This window comes from Benincasa hispida, chromosome 3 (genome assembly GCF_009727055.1).
Source record: "Benincasa hispida cultivar B227 chromosome 3, ASM972705v1, whole genome shotgun sequence".
Lineage (NCBI taxonomy): Eukaryota > Viridiplantae > Streptophyta > Magnoliopsida > Cucurbitales > Cucurbitaceae > Benincasa > Benincasa hispida.
The window spans coordinates 12,513,859-12,531,305 of NC_052351.1; the positions used below are offsets into that span (position 1 = coordinate 12,513,859).

Here is a 17,447-nt window from a genome sequence, read left to right on the forward strand (position 1 = left end):
AAATCTAATATATAGTATGTAATATATTATGAATTATATAATATTACAAAATAATGATTATAAGAATATCTTTTTTTTTTAACATAAATCATCTTCATAAATAAATTAGTAATAATTTATTGTCAATTAAATATTAGTGAGTAACTACAATTAGTTTTATGATTTATAAATATGTAGTATCAAACACATTTTAAACAATTATTTAATTAGAATATAATTTCTGAATCTGCTACTAAACAAATATCTGAAAATATCAAACACAAGTTTGTTTTCATTAAATCTCTTGTTTTCAAATACTTTATTAAACAAACTCTAAATATCAATTACCATCTAAAGAAAAGTCAAAAATTTAATTCTTCCCTCGAAAAAGTAAAAATAATGCATAAGAAATTGTTGGGGGGCAATAATGTTATTCCTTAATGATGAACATTTAAAAAGGAATAAAAGTAGAAAGAATATAAGATTAGATCATCCAACAAGGAAGTAGTGAATTAGAGTTTAGGGTTTTTTATTATTCTCCGGAAATTAACGAACAGAAAACTGGAGACAAAAGAGCGACACGAGGAGGAGGAAAAAACCCAAACACAGAGATGCAATTCTCCTCTCTTTTGACTTTGAAGCCTCAATCCATTTCATCTGTTCCAATAATTACACATTTTTAATTCCACACGTTATTACAAAAACAAAACTCATCTCATCTTATTAAACTCAAAATTTTCAATCTTTTTACCTAATAAATTTGTTAATTTTAATTAACATAATTTTAAAGATTGCATGTGATATTTACAAAAATGAAAAGTTATATTTTTCTTAGTTCAACAATTGTAAGAATAGAAGATTGAATATGGACTATTTTGATCTATTTGAGTTATAGAATTTCACTCACCGTTTTCATCGGTCCAAGCTGAAGAAGAGGATCCAATAACATCTCGAAGTTTCTGAATCCAATTCAAATTAAATAATAATAATGAATTTGAGAATAATGAATTTGAAAAATGAAAAGAAGAGACGTTTGAATAATATTATGAAGTACCCAATAAGCAACTTTCCAACATAGCTATGGTGAGAATGGATACTGACTCCCTCTTTCGACTCCATCAGTGGTTTATGCCACCCTGTTGATTTGGTGTCATCCATAAATTATTTAGGTTCTCGTTTAACAACATTACATTTTCTATTTTTTATTTTTGAAAAATTAAGTTTATAATTGTTACTTCCACCGATAGAAATCACATGTAAACTAAAAACTTGTTTCTATTTTGAAAATTTGACTAGAAATTTAAGTGTTATTTTAAGATTGGTAAAAATGGTAATAGATAAATTTGAGAAGAAACAAACATAAATTGAAATCATTAATAACACATACATGACCTTTTGTTTGTAGTAAAAAGAAAACTTATGTATCTTATAGGAGTATGGAAAATTCTCTATACTCTTTTCATTTTTTGTGTCATGTCACCATGATTTTAAAAATAGAATGGAGTCCATTAATATTAATGCAAGTTTCACTAATATTTATGAACATAAATTTATGGTGTGAACAAGAGGAATATAATAGTCCATACTAAAAACTTTTTTGTAGTAAAATTTAAGAGTGCAACAAAACTCAAAAACCAAAAAACAAAACTGATCTACTAGTTTGGTTTGGTTATTTAGTATATAAAATTAAGTATATTGGTTTGTATTTAAAGAAGACCAAAAAATACTGCTCTGGATCGGTTTTTCATTGGAAAAACCAATTAAAACCGAACCATACTAAGGGTATACATATACCCTTAAAAAGAAACTCTACATTATGTGTTTCTTAGTATTTTAAATATTACAGTGGAAAAAAAATACTAATTATTATCATGTATGTTTGTTATTTAGAAAAGTGTTAGAAAAAAAAATAGTTTCAATTCTTTAAAAAAAAATAGACCCAATTTTAATTTGAACTATATAAAATAAAAGTAAAAATTAAAAATAAATATTTGGAAGAAAAAAATATTCAAAACCAAAAACCAGGCCATAATAAACCAAACTAAATAAAAATTTGTTGTTTATTGGACATCAATTTTTAACTATTCTATAAAAATCAAACCCATTTTCGCACCTAGTAAAATTCAAACAAATTAAAGGCGTGGTTTGAGTTTTGGAGTATGTACCTACTTTCCATTTAATGCCCACCATCGATCCATCTTTTGTTGTTGGCTGCACTGAAAATACTAAGCTATCTTGTAATCCCTTTATAATATTAGACATCAAACTCCACATTTTCTGACAAATAAAAAAAGAACAATAACCCAAAAGTATATATATGATTAATACAGACCATTCATAAAAATTACTACATACAATAATTTCAAATTGGTGTGACAACTTCTTTCAATAATTTCTCAAGAGAGAGGGACCGGTTAATGGAATTACCAAATTGGTTTGAAGAAAAGGAATGGAATTGAAGATATCCGGACGTCGATTAGCTATTACATTAGACAAGTCTGCAATGTCTTTCTTCTTTATGCCTTTGTAAAGTTTATTGATTGTTTCAAGAGGGTCGTCATCGTCGTCGTCTTTATTTTCCAACTCGGGACTGCCATGGCATTTTACGCACAGAGAGGGTCGACGCTTGGCCGACAGCGGCGGAGGGAGGTAACTATTTGTTGTACTGTGAATAGAGGCAACGTTGAGGTTGTTGGAGTTTGAGATTGAGAATGAGTTGGGGAAATGGATGAAATTTGGTAATGAAGAAAGAGCCATTGGAAGAGTGAAATTATGGGATTTGATGGCTTTGAAATTGAGAGAAATTTGGGGTTGTTTGTTATGATATGGCTATGGGGATATGGGTAAAAAATATATGCTTTTCCTTCCTTTCACTGAATTGGTTTGTCTCATTGTTAAGCAACTTGGTCTTTTGTTTGCCTGCAAGCAAGAATCTTTGTTCAGACTTTTCCCATATCATAGCTGAGAATAAGTTCCAAAATATATTGCAAACACTTGCCATAAAAAAAGCCATGTGTTTTTTATAGCACATATCCTCAGCTATTTATAGAGTTTAAATATTATGTTAAATTATAAAATTATTCTATAATTTTAAAAGTTATAATTTGATTCTTATGGTATGATAAAATCTTTAAATAGTCTTAGTTAGGCTTTGATATCTATTTAAGAGGATTTTATCAAATCATTAGGATTAAATTCTAACTTTTAAAATCATAGAGACTAAATTTTTACTTTTTCACTTACTTTGTAAATCCTATATTATTAATGGTTGTTTGATTAATCCTATATTATTAATGGTTGTTTGATTTAAATGGTTATGGTCACGTATATATTGGTGTATTTAGCAGGAATTATGATTTGAAGTAAAACATAACTTTTTAAGAAAGCGTCAAGAAAATTAATGTAGAGTGAAGAAATCATGAATGTTGCCGTATATAAATGTGTTGTAAATTACCCAATTTTTAGGTTGATTTAAAGGCTAAACTTAGTCTTAGACTTTCCTATTTATTCTATATTTTGAGTACATTTTTATATGTATTTCGAAGATATGATATCAATAAAAGATGAGTATTTTTACATGGTATCAGAGCATGGTTTTTAACTTAGCAGTTCACCTCTCCCATTCAATCTGATATCGCCCTGCCCATCTCTATTCAAGTTTTTTTTTTCCCTCAGATTTATGCTCAGATCTGTTCGGTTGATCGGCCTTGCTCAGATTCGTATAGCTTTTGCCGCTCCCTGTTAAGATCCACACTGCTCTCTGTTTTTCAGATCTCTCTATAGGTCTTTGTTTTTAGATCCGTTCGCGTCTCAGCCATCTCATTTGTTCACGTCCCATCGTACGTTAGATCTGATCTCCTCGTTCCTCCCCGCGTCATTGTGTTTACTTTCGTCGCCGCTCCCAATAGGGGTGTACACAAGATGGGTTAGGGGAGTTTTTTGGACCAACCCGAATTTTTGGGTTGGGAATTCTTCAACCCAATCGGTTCTATTCATGAGAGTAACCCAACCCATATATTTTGGGGTTGATTCGGGTTGGGTCATCAAGTTGATAAAATATTCTTTATAATATAAATCTAATCCAGATCCATTGAATTCATATACAAATCTAACATAAATCTAATACAAATCTAATTGAATCTAAAAATAAATGATTAAATTAAAATAAAACCAGTCACAGGAAGGTGGTTGTTTGACTCCGACGGTAGTAGATTTGATTATGGATGATTCCAACGACGGCAGATCTGGTTGTGGATGGCTCTAACGATGGCCTATCAAGTGGTAGACGACTCCAAAAATGACAGATCTAGTGTTGGATGGTTCCAAGGACGATAGATCCAACACTAGAAAGCCCCAAAAATGGTAGATCTAGAGGTGGACGATTCCAACAACGACAAATCCAATGGTGGAAGCCTCCAAAAATGGTAAATTTGGCAATGGACTGCTCTAATAACAACAGAACTAGTGGTGGATGACTACGACAATGGCTAATCTGGTAGTGGATGGTTCCAATGATGAAAAATCTAGTGGTGCATGGCTTCTATGACAAGATTTGGTCTAGTGAGTGCTAAAGAAGAGTGACTGTACTACATAGAAAGCATCAAGTGGGAGAAGATGGGATGAAGGAGAAGAAAGAAATGTGGTGATGAAGAGAAAAAAGAAACATGGTGATGAACAAGAAGAAAGAAGTGGTTGGGTGTGTGGCAATAAAGAGAAAAGGATAAGAAAGAAAGGGAGGGGAAGGGAAAGGCTGGAATGAAACCGAAAAAAAAAACTATATAATACCAGTTCGGTTTGAGTTGAACCGATATTTTTTTCCTTGGACCCGAGAATCGAACCGAATTGGTCGGTTCTTGAAAAATATAACTCAACCCAACCCTTATTATTTGGGTTGGGTTGGCTAGTTTTCTCAGGTTATAGGGTTCCTTGAACACCCCTAAGTTTCAATACATGTTGCATCGTTGTGTTTCTGAGGATTCACGTTCATCATCGAATTCGAACCAGATCTGAAATCCTTAATTCGATCTATTTGAGCGTTCCAGATTCATCCGATTCACATTCTGTTGGAATATTTTCTCATTAAATTAGTTGTCCCAAGGAAATTAGTTTACGTTCTTCTTTAGAAGAGTGCAATCGATTCAATCAAGTCAGTTCGATCAAACTAAGGTGATTCAACCAACCAAGATGATTCGGTTCGGTTCAATTATTTTAGACCAGTCTGGTTCAGCAGTTTAGTTCTTTTGACTTGGTTTGATTGATTTCTTTGGTTCATTCATCTATCATGGTGAAAATCATATTATGAAAATGTAAACACTTTATATTGTAAGTATTCATGCATTGGAACCTCATCAAAACATATGCCATAGCTCATGGAAATCAAATCAAAATAAATTTTATAAAAACTAGTCACTCACATTCTTATTCTACTCCCCTAAGGGTTATAGGCTTCTTCTATTTGTGTTTGCTCTGTGACAAGAATAGGTAACCTTAGTTAATGTCACTAGCTTCCTTTTGAGCTTAACATTAGCATTCAAGCTTGACATCCCACTTATAATAACCTTTACAACTTGTTGGGGTTGATTCTTGATAGCTGGTAGAAATACAAGCTATTGTAGCCTTTTATTTAGAATTATGAGGGCTAACAAGTAGGATATGCGTTGATAATACTAAGAATTTATGTGAAAAGTGAGCTTGCATCGATCAGCACTGAAAATCTCTACTAATCTTATATTATGCGTTATTCTGCATCAGAATGTCTATTTTTGTAGCTATCGCAGGAATCGATCGCATGCATTGATCCCAGACCATCGCAAAGTTGATCGTATGCGTGGATCTTCATGAAGACCAGTTTGTCGCATGGAATGTTGCAGCTACAGAGTGATAACCAAGATAGAAGGTCGATCACAAAGTGAGTGGAATGCGTTGATACTTCAGGAGAAATAAGCATGAAAGCATACCTTAGGAGTATAAAAAAGATAAGATGATGTTAACATTTCACCTACCGCGTCAGAGGTGGCAGGGATTCAGAGCGGGACCACCAATGTTGTCGACATTTGAGCTCTATAAATAGAGCCTTAGAGCCAAATTCAAGGTATCCGAGCTTCTGCCTTGAGGCGGATCTTTGTGATCACAGATGAGAGCATGAGCAGACACTCTTTGAAGATTTTCCACCTCCACAGCCCCTTCTGAGTAACGACCGAAGATAGAGCTCGAGAGAGACTTCTCTACCATCCATCAATGGCGCCACCAGCAGCCTTGACGCATTTCCGATGAAAAGCAAGAGATTACTTGCATCTAGCCTTCCACCTCTCCTCTTATCTCTGTATTGTTTTACATTTTGGCTTAAGACATTAATACATTTTGTAATCAATGCATTTTTTAGTTCCTTCAACTTCATCTTCTTCATCTTCCTCTCCTTTATCATCATTTACATTCATTGTTTAGTTATCAAAGGCAGTCGCATATTCAATCGTATAGCCTAGAGTTAGGACACATGTAGCAACCCATCGAGAGGTGTGCGTTGCGGAAGTATAGTGAGTTAATCTTCTTCGCTTGGTGTGAGGTGGTAGCAACACTTGTCTATGAGTCATCGCGATGCTTGTTTATGAGCTGATTAGACGCAACTAACCGCCTGAGAGGGTGAGTAGTGGAACACACTAAAGCAAAGTATGCATTGTTCTTAGAGATAGGCACGATCTTATGCTCGATGCAACCATGTATTATAGAGATATAGGCATGCGGCTGGCCACAGAGAGGTGTGGATGCATTAGTGTGCCGAGTTAGGATTACTCGAGCGACCTAACATAATGAATATTATTATGCGTTAACAACTGCTGCGTCCCTACCAATTCTCATAGTTAAACTTTCATTGCTCAATCTGTTTAGTTAGGAGTAGGAGTAGCGCATGATACTTTAATATTTGTCTTTTTACTTTTATTCATCGTCTCAAACACATTGCTTTACAAACATCATTGAGTTCCAAGTCCCTGTGTTTGACCTCGGATCATCCCGAGAAACTTTCGTTCTCATTATACTTGGCGAGAAAGCAAGAAAACTTGTGACAGGAACGCATGGTTATCGCATACATGCTTAAACGCATAATGTATATTTTCTAGTCTAACGATGACCATCGACGCATGGAGATCAACGCATAACATAAGATGCATAGTTATTTCCTCTTCTTTTTCCATCGCATCAATGCCCTAAATCTTCTAGGGTCCAATAGTTTGTAATTGTAATGCACAAACATTTTATTTATGTAATAAAATTTGTGATGTTTTATTTCAAAATTAGTTGCATTAACCACAAACCAATAAACTAACATCCAAGGTTATCTTGTAACTTAAACATGTATGTAGAGACATACGGGTGAATCATGTTTAAGTTGAAGGAACTCTTAAACAAGAGTATCCATGAGCACATTCAGATTTTTTCTATTTCATTGTGACTGAATTACCACACACACGTTCTAACAAAACAGGTATGCATTTTAACACTAATTATGGGCATGCTTTGAAAAGTAAATAATAACAGATTGAGTAAACGTACCAGTTGAAGACTTTCTTCACACAAACTCAATCAAGCGGAAGCGACTCCTCTACGGTCCAAATCGACCAACAATTAGTCGGCTACCAGCACCACGATCGTCTACACGAACGACAGCGCACGAACAAACAGCAATCGAGGATGACACCACCACTCAAAGCCCTTTCTTTTCTCGGAGTAAGAATCCAAAGAGTGGACTTTTATGGAATTGGTAGAGGAGGAAGAAAAGGGATGATCGTGTACAACGACAAGCAAGTGGGAAAGAGCTATCGTATAGTGGGTGTTTGTCGCTTAGAGAAAAGTACATGATCGTGTAGGTTTTACTAAGCGATCATTTAGTAATTAGTAAACGATTGTTTAGTAAAGAGTAAGTGATCGTTTAGAAAACTCGGTACGCTAAGCGATCGTTTAGAGAATGCATGTGATCGTTTAGTACGCGGGGTGTGCAATCGTTTAGGCGATAAGGTGCTATCGTATAGGTTCTTAGCTAAGCGATCGTGACATTTCCACACCTAGAGCGATTTTTTTGAACTCTTTGCAAAATGAAATCCATTTTCATTTTATTCTTCAAATACAATAACCGAAATTAATCTTCCCACTTTCACACGATTTAGGAGAGATTTCTGGCCAATTATCACATAATCGCCTAATTAAATAATAAATGAATATGATCATATTATATTCTTAACCTATAGTTTGATATCATATATCTACTATAGTAATTTCTCCTCTACTTGATATAAATCATATTTATATCTAATTTCCTCCAAAATAATGTATCTCATACATTTAGTCAATTATATCATATATAATTAACCAGTTCAATTATATCATATATAATCGAACTTCCTCTTGTCAATTTGAACATTTCAAACTAACCCAAAAACTGATTCTCGACTTTATCCAAGCTACCTAGGGGACCTTATGGACCTATGGCTTAAAGCTCCAATGGTACGTGAATAGCTTACTAAACTCTTTAACCACGAGATCTACCATCTGTTAACTGTCAGGCATTTCACTAAAGACCAATAGCTGAACTCTTCTTACCACAGATATATTTCTGTGTCCATCGGATATAACCAATCATGAGTACGATGACTCTTCACAGATGCTCGTAAGTACAGCTGGGCTAATTTACCATTTTTCCCCTATAGTTACATCTCACTCCTTAAATACCATTGATTCCTCTAATGAACAATACAACATAGTCCAACTATGTGTGAACACCTCTCGGGCCAAGAGAAAGTGTGTGGCGCCACATCGTTCAAGCCCTGGAATCAGCCCTTAAGGGAGTTATCTATCTACTTGCCCCTAATTCAGGGAAGGAATGAATTCCATCTTGTGTAGCTAAGTTCCCAGCTCCCAAATTAGACGAATTCCCAAAATGGTAGGTTTGAGTCGACGACCTGGCCACTCACGCCCATAAAATCAAAGGACTTCCCTCAATGGCAAGAATTCCCAACTCACTCAGGATTTAGGTCATGTTACCTATGGTCATCCTAGTGAAGTGAAGTCCCTGTCATGAATAATGTTATATAACGAGATGTTAACACTTCGTGGTCAGGTCTTATACAAACTCTTTGTATAGGATGCCCCCACTCGCATGTTCCTTACACAAATGATCAGGATCAGACCATCTGTGATAAGTCACAACAATTATGACCATTCCACAAAGCAGGCCGCATCCATAGCATTACCAGGATAAGGTTTCCCTCCTTTATCCATATACTATAAACCATTTTGGTTATTACTTAAGACATGATCCACTTGTATGTTACATACAGATAACTAAGGATTTTAGGTTTATTGGTTTGTGGTAAAGAAAATAAAGCAAACAACTGAGCAAAATCAAGAAGTGAAGTAAAATATCATATATTATACATCACAAGCATTCGTACAAACTGTTTACAAACTATAGGACACGAGACTTTAGGGCATCAACCCCAACAATGATAACCTAAATAGTTTGTAGTAGATGGATAAGGCTGGATACCTTATCCTGGTCACACTACGAGTATGGTCCTCTTTGTAGATGTTACGAATTATTGTAAAGTGCTACAAATGATCTGATCCTAGTCATTCATGTGGAGACATGTGAGCATGGATATTCTATACAAATAAGTTTGTATAAGACCAAACCACGAAATGTTTAGTCTCATTATATAACATTGTTCATAATACAGATTACATGGCATTAGGATGACCATAGGTAACATGACCTGAATCCTGAATGAGTTGTAAACTTCTATGAGGGTAGCCCTTTGATTTGTATGGATGAGAGTGGCCAGATCACCGACTCAATAAGCCTACCATTTTGGGGATTCTTCTGATTTGAGAGTTGGGAAATTCACTCCTTTCGCAATGTGGGGGCAAGTAGATAAAATTCTCTATTAAGGATTGATTCAGGGGCTTGAACAATGTGGTGCCACACCCTCTCCTAGCCGGAAAGGGGTTTGATCTGAAGAAAATCAGACATGAGGATTTCCATGAGAAGTGGAATGATCGTTCCAAATTTCCTTTGAAATTGAACACTACCAATTATAGTCAAGAAACGGAAACTAACCGGTCAGGCACAAAACGAAATTACAGCAAGCTTCACAAGATAATCAAGGGAAAGATTATACATACCTTTGAAGACTCATCTTCAAACTCCCTTGATCACGAACGCTCGTTCAATCTCCAAGACTGCAACATACGAATGCTCAAACACAGTGACCGCAACACAACACAATCAATCAGCAACCACCACAGGAACACTGCGAACACAACGAGTGACCTCCAAAACTTCAACTTAGTCGAGTTGAGTCAGACACCACCACAATGGCTACCTTGGTATTCTCGGTGTGAGAATCCAGAAGTGTGGGCTCTGTGTGGACTTGTTAGAAGAAGAGATCGAAGAGTAACAATCGTGTAAACGATTGAGCAAGTAGGAGATGGCAAAAGTCGATCGTATAGACGATGCCCAATCGTTTCAAAAATGCTCCGCGGTCGTTTAGCTACAACCAACTGAGTGAACTATCATGTAGTGTCACTCCACGATCTTTTAGTCTCTGTCAGCTATCGTTTAGTAAATCTTATTCACCATTTGTTTAGGAAATCTATTCTCGGCAAGTTCTCATGGAATCATTTTGGCGAGAATCGTTTAGTAAATCCATGAGAACTTACCGAGAATAGCAAAAATCTCAAATCTTACCAAATTTAGGAAAACATTTTTCCTTTTATCTCACGGTTACCATGAAACCACCAATAACCTCCCATTCAATTGGTTACTAAGGAAAAAGATATAATTATTCAATAATTAATATTATTATAAATATATATGATAACCAACTTTCCGTATTATATTTATAACCTATAGTTTTAATATTCCATCTCATGAAACATATAAACCATAGTTCATTTTCTATTTCATGGTACTTAATGTAAATCTCATTTACATTAATCCTCTACTTGATGTATCTTATACATCACACCGATCATATCATATATAATCGAACTTCCTCTTGTCAACTTGAACATTTCAAATCAACACTAAGAACTGATTCTCAACTTGAATCTATTGAGCTACCAAGGGGACCTTATGGACTTGTAACTCGAAGTTCCAACGGTACGTGAATAACTGACTAAACTCTTTAGTCACGGGATCCACCATCTATTAACTACCAAGCACTCCACTAAAGACCGACAGCTGAACTCTCCTTACTACAAATATATTATGTGTCCATATCAACCAATCAACAGTGCGATAACCCTTCATAGATCGCTCATAAGTATAGTTGAGCCAATAACCGTTATGCCCCTATAGTTACATCTAACTCCTTAAGTACCACCGATCCCTCTAATATACATAAGTCATGGTTCTATTATGATTGAGTTCTCTCTTCCAAAGAGAAGTTGTGGCCACTATGTTCAAGACCCGGAATCAGCTTTTAAGGAAGCAATCTATCTACTTACCCGGCTTCGAGGAAGGAGTGAATCCATCTTGTGTAACTGAGTTCCCAGCTCCCAGATCAGAAAAATGCCCAAAAAGGTAAACATGTTGAGTTGGCAATCTGGCCACTCTCACCCATACTAAACAAAGAACTGCCCTCAAAGACAGGAGTTCCCAAAACACTCAGGATTGAAGTCATGTCACCTATGGTCGTTTAGGTGAGATGTAAGTCTCAAGTATCAACGGCGTTATATACAAAGACGAATCATCTCGTGGTCCGGTCTTATACATCTTTGTATAGGACACCCCCGCTCGCATGTCTCCACATGAATGGTTAGGATCTACTATCTGTAGTAGTTCACAACACTTGCAAACCACTATAAAGTGAGCCATATCCGTAGTGTCACCAGGATCAAGTATCCCTCCTTAATCCTTATACTACAAACCTATTTAGGTTATCACTTAAGGCATGATCCACTTGTAAATCTCATATACATGCTTAAGTTTACATACAATAACCATGGAGCTTTGTTTATTGGATATAAGTAAATGCCAAATAAAATAACTCTTATTTTATTCATAACAATGTGTACAAATTACAAACTATGAGACTCTGGGAGAATTAGGACACCAATCCCAACATGATCATAGTTAGACGATGATTTATTGTTCATTAGAGGGATTAGTGGTACTTAAGGAGTTAGATGTAACTACAGAGGCAAAACGATAATGGTTCATGAGGTCCTCTCGATAGCTCAATGGGATTTAATGAGAACCAGTTTTTGGAATAATTTGAATGGTTCAAACTAATTGAGGAATTAATTATAAATGATATAATTACTATAACGTATTTGATATATTATAATATTAAGTATTTATGAGAGGAAATAAATATTTGAATATGATTCAAATATTAATTATATGAATTTGATTCATATAATTAAATTTAATATAAATGTGATTTATATTAAAAATCATTGGTGAGATGAAATTGAAACTATAGGCTATATTGTATTTGATACAATATAAAAACTATAGATTGTATGTTATATGTGTATATAGTTATGTATATATGTATAATAAATTAGTAATTATATATATATATATATTATATTAATTAATATTAAATTATTTTTTGAAAATATCCAATTTCTCTCCACCCACATATCATGTGGGTGGTTGACATAGGGAGATGGGATCCTCTTCTTCTCCTTCTTTGACCATTGTTTTTTTAAAGTATAGAATAGTTCTTTATTCTTTCTGAAATCACCAGAGCCCACAATTCCTGGGTTCTCATCCTAGATAATACCATGATAATCATTGTATTGTTGTCCATTCGTTGTAGAGGAATTCCATTGAAGAAAGTCTTCAAAGGTAAGGATTTCTAAAACCCTTTTAATTATTCTCTAATCTTATGAGCATGTTGTATTTTTAGTTTTTATTTAATGCATAATTGTTTTTTTCTGTAAAAATTGAATTCTGAAAAATGAAATTTGGGACGATCCGTTGCTTTCGCTCAAGGACCCTTCATTGGGAACCTTCAATTGGTATCAAAGCCTCTAGGTTTTGATTCCAAATTCTCATTTTTATGAAATAATTTTGTAAATTACAGAATGTGGTTTATCAAAGCATTTTGCATAAATTCTCATTTTTATCAAAGCATTTTTGTAAAAACTCATTGGGATTTTTCATTTTTGCATTCTGTAATTCATGAGATGTTTTATGTTGAATGTGGTTTTGCATTAACGGATGTGTTCGAGATTGGGCATTTAGGTTTGTCACTTTTTGTTTTTACAAATTTGGTATTGTAAAGGCCCATGTTTTGGGGCATTAATTGCTGCTATTGAGTGTGTATTCATTTGTTGAGTCGTTCTTGGTGTTCCCGTTCGTTTACTGGAGAAATCAAGGCAGAATTTGATGTTTTTTCTAAGGAGACCGAAGCAATACAGTGGGCGACTATGTTGTAGTGTCGCAATACTGTGCCCTAACGTTGCAACGATGGGATGTGGCAGATGGAAGGAAATTTCTGCCCAGCATTGCAGCGCTCCGAGATAGAAGTTTCATGCAGTTCAGCTTCGGTTCATGTGTGGTTCGTTGTTTACCGGTCTGGTTTGGTTCGTGAGTTCCCCGGTTCGACCGTTTTGGGTTCATTTGGACCGATTTCTGGTTCGGTTCAAGCGGTTCAAGACCCGGTTCACCTGTTTCGAACCAAATGGCTATTATTTATGTAATAGTTAGTTTTAAATTTCCTTTTAGGTGCCCAATCCTGATTCGTTAATTGCTTTTATTTTATTTATTTTATACATGTAATGTATGAATTTCATTTATATTTATATGTCATATAGAATTAAAACCCACCATAGGTTACGCATTTAATTTCATGCATCATTTATATTATAAGAGTTATAATATATGTATATGCATGATTTAATTAATATAGCATGTTCATGCATCATATAGTATAAATGTTATAATATATGCATGCATGCATTAGTAGCATATCCATGTATCATTTATATTATAATTGTTATAATATATGATTCAATGTATGTATGGATGTATGCTATAATAGTATGTTTCATTACTTTATTATATAAATGTTATATATATGTTAGTAATGAAATGGAATTGCATGAAGCATGACATTACTTTAGGTTAATTTATAATTGTTATAATTTAATAAAGTATGTCAAAGCATGCAATGGATGGTTTTAATTTATTTCATTTGTTTACAATTGTTATAACAAAGTAAAATTAAAATTAAAATTAATAATTTAGAGTTCCATGCAAACCTTAGATTATAATCATTTTTTAAGATTATTTTAAGACATGACTCACATAGACCTAAGATCATTTTTCTAATGAGATTAGAATTTTTAAGTTTAATCTTTTAATCGGTTTAATAGGATTAAATTGATTTTAACTACAAAGATTAAATATTGTAACAAATGTATCTATAAAAAACCTTCTGTCTAAAGCTAGTTCTGTCTAGACTGGGGTATTTAAGTTGACGAAAACGTAATACCCCTATCTGGGAACTTACCTGCAAAGATGAATTAGATAGATTTGTTACAAGTATACAAGTTTGATTAAAGTTTGTTAAAGAGTTTAATGAACCTTAATCAAAATTGTTTAACTATCCACAGGCAAGTTTTTTTTTTTTTTTTTTTTGACAAATTAAACAATCACTTAGATATAGTAAGTGGGAGTGGGATGTGTGACAACACATCCCTCGGTCTCTTTCATTAGTTTGAAGTAAAGTTTCATGCATGACCTCGTAGCACCGTGGGTGTCCCCCTAAAGGATGGCATTTTTGCATGACAATTTATTCAAATTCCAGTAATGGATAGGGTTACTTTAATTTCATGTTCTTCCCTACGGTTGGCTCATTGAAGCGGAACTCTAGGACCTAAAATGCAGGGTTACATTTACAAGAATTATTAAGTGAGTTTAACAAATTCTTGACTGAATAATGATGACTGATAGTTACAGTAACAAGGTGTTATTCTATCTATTGGTTGAGAATGTCTCATTTCAGTGAAGGGGCACTTGATCACCCTACAGTGACTTTTGTCCTGCCTCACTGAAACATCATTGCAAAATAGATGTCACTTAGGGTACATTAGACTATTTTGCTAAAATCGATTGGTTGTCTTGTTGTTTTAATGTAAATAAATTAATAATAAATAATTTGTATGGTTTCAGCAAATCTTATTTCACAATGACTTCCGTGACATTAAATCTACTCGCCACTGAAAAATTAACAGACAAAAACTACACTTCATGGAAAACACGATCAACACAATTCTTATAATTGATGACCTTCGTTTCGTCCTTATGGAGGACTGTCCTCCCATTCCAGCTCCAAATGCTGCTCAAAATATTCGAGAAGCATACGAACGTTGGACACGGGTAAACGAAAAGACCCAAGCATATATCTTGGCAAGCCTTTCCGAAGTCTTGGCCAAGAAGCATGAGCCCATACTCATAGTCTGTGAGATCATGGAGTCCCTGAGGGGAATGTTCAGACAATCCTCCGCACAGCTCAGGCATGACGCTCTCAAACACATCTTCAATGCCCGTATTCAAAAAGAGGCATCTGTGCGAGAACATATTTTCAACATGATGGTCCACTTCAACGTGGCAAAGATGAATGGGTCTGTCATCGATGAAGCCAACCAGGTTAGCTTCATTTTGGAATCTTTACCTGAAAGTTTCCTACACTTTCATAGCAATGTTGTTTTAAACAGGATTGACTATAACCTAACCAGCCTTCTCAATGAGCTACAGAGCTTCCAGTCCTTGATGAAAAGCAAGGGACAGAAGGGTGAAGCAAATGTTACTTCATCCTCTAAAAATTTCCATAAGGGTTCAACCTCTGGGAAAAAGTTTGTACCTTCTTCCTCCGGCACCAAAAAGTGGAAGAAGAAGAAAGGTGGAAAGGGGAAAGCTAACCCACCAACTTTTGCTCAAAAGAAAGCCAAGGTTGCAAAGGGAATCTGTTTTCATTGCAACTAGGAGGGACATTGGAAGAGGAATTGTCCCAAGTACTTGGCAGAAAAGTAGAAGGCCAAGCAAGGTAAATGTAATTTACTTGTATTGGAAATATGTTTAGTAGAGAATGATATTTCTACTTGGATTATAGATTCTGGCGCCACTAATCACGTTTGTTCTTCATTTCAGGGAATTAATTCCTGGTGGCAACTTGAGGCTGGTGAGATGATAATGCGAATTGGAACTGGACATGTCGTCTCGACTGTGGCAGTGGAAGGTCTCTAGTTGACTTTACAAAATAAATTCATTTTACTAGAAAATGTGTATGTAGTTCCTGGCTTAAAAAGAAAATTAATTTCTGTAAAGTGTTTATTATAACAATCTTATTTTATCATTTCCATGTAAATAAAACGTTTATTTCCAAAAATGGTGTTGATATTTGTTCTGCGAAATTGGAAAACAATCTTTATGTGCTAAGACTGTTAGCAACTAAAGCCCTCCATAACACTAAAATGTTTAAAAATGCGGTAACTCAACATAAAAGACTTAAAATTTGTCCTAAAAAAATGCCCAACATTGACACCTAAGGTTAGGACACATAAATCTCAATAGGATTGAGAGGTTGGTGAATAATGGACTTCTAAGCAAGATAAAAGAAAATTCTTTACTTGTGTGTGAGTCATGCTTTAAAGGCAAAATTACTAAAAGACCCTTTACTGGAAAAGATTACAAGGAAAAAGAACCTCTAGAGCTAGTACATTCAAACCTTTGTGGTTCGATGAATGTTAAAACAAAGAAAGCAAAACAGTCTGATAAGGATTCTAAGCAATCCACATCAACATCAGTGTTCACTCTTAACGAAGGATCAGTAGTCTAGAGGAGCACCAAGTAAGGGTGCAATGCTAACTCCACTATGGAGGTAGAGTATGTAATGGCTTGTAAAGCTACTAAAAAAGCTGTTTGGTAGGAATTCTTGATGGATTTAGAAGTCATTTCAGATATGTCAAAGCCCATTACACTTTATTGTGATAATAGTGATGTTGTGGCTAATTCTCGAGAACCTAGGAGTCACAAGCGTGGCAAACACATCGAGCAGAAGTATCATCGCATCTGAGAAATTGTGCATCAAGGGGACGTGATCGTCACGACTAAGGTGTTTAAAGGTCACCTGTAGAGTATGATTTCTATTGGGTGGTTTATGCCCTAGTTTATTGATTTTGTACTTTGTATTTTAGTATGACTTTTACATTGTACACCCCACTTGAAGAAAATCAAACATGACGATTTCCATGAGCAGCGGAAGGGAACGTTCCAAATTCCATTCAGATTGAACATAAACAATTACAGTCTAAGAACGGAAACTAATAAGTCATGCATATACATAAATTACAGCATGCTAAACGATGACACAAGGGATAGAGGATGCATCCCTTTCAAGAACCATTCTTTAAGAATCTCTCGAACAATCTACAATGCGTCCAAAGACAGCAACACACGA

The 17,447-nt window shown here is 34.8% G+C and overlaps 1 protein-coding gene across 2 annotated transcripts; it reads right to left on the reverse strand.

Annotated features, from left to right (window-relative positions):
• Positions 1-482: 482 nt before the first annotated feature.
• On the reverse strand, positions 483-2,809 carry LOC120074268. 2 transcript variants are annotated; one of them, XM_039027342.1, is made up of 5 exons: positions 2,407-2,809; positions 2,145-2,190; positions 1,034-1,115; positions 887-938; positions 483-636 (listed from the first exon to the last, which is right to left on the reverse strand). In XM_039027342.1, the coding sequence occupies exons 1-5, from the start codon at positions 2,734-2,736 to the stop codon at positions 526-528; spliced, it is 621 nt and encodes a 206-aa protein (XP_038883270.1). In that variant the 5' UTR covers positions 2,737-2,809; the 3' UTR covers positions 483-525. The 2 variants fall into 2 exon arrangements, with proteins under 2 accessions (XP_038883270.1, XP_038883269.1); XM_039027341.1 differs by having other exon boundaries at positions 2,145-2,256.
• Positions 2,810-17,447: the final 14,638 nt, after the last annotated feature.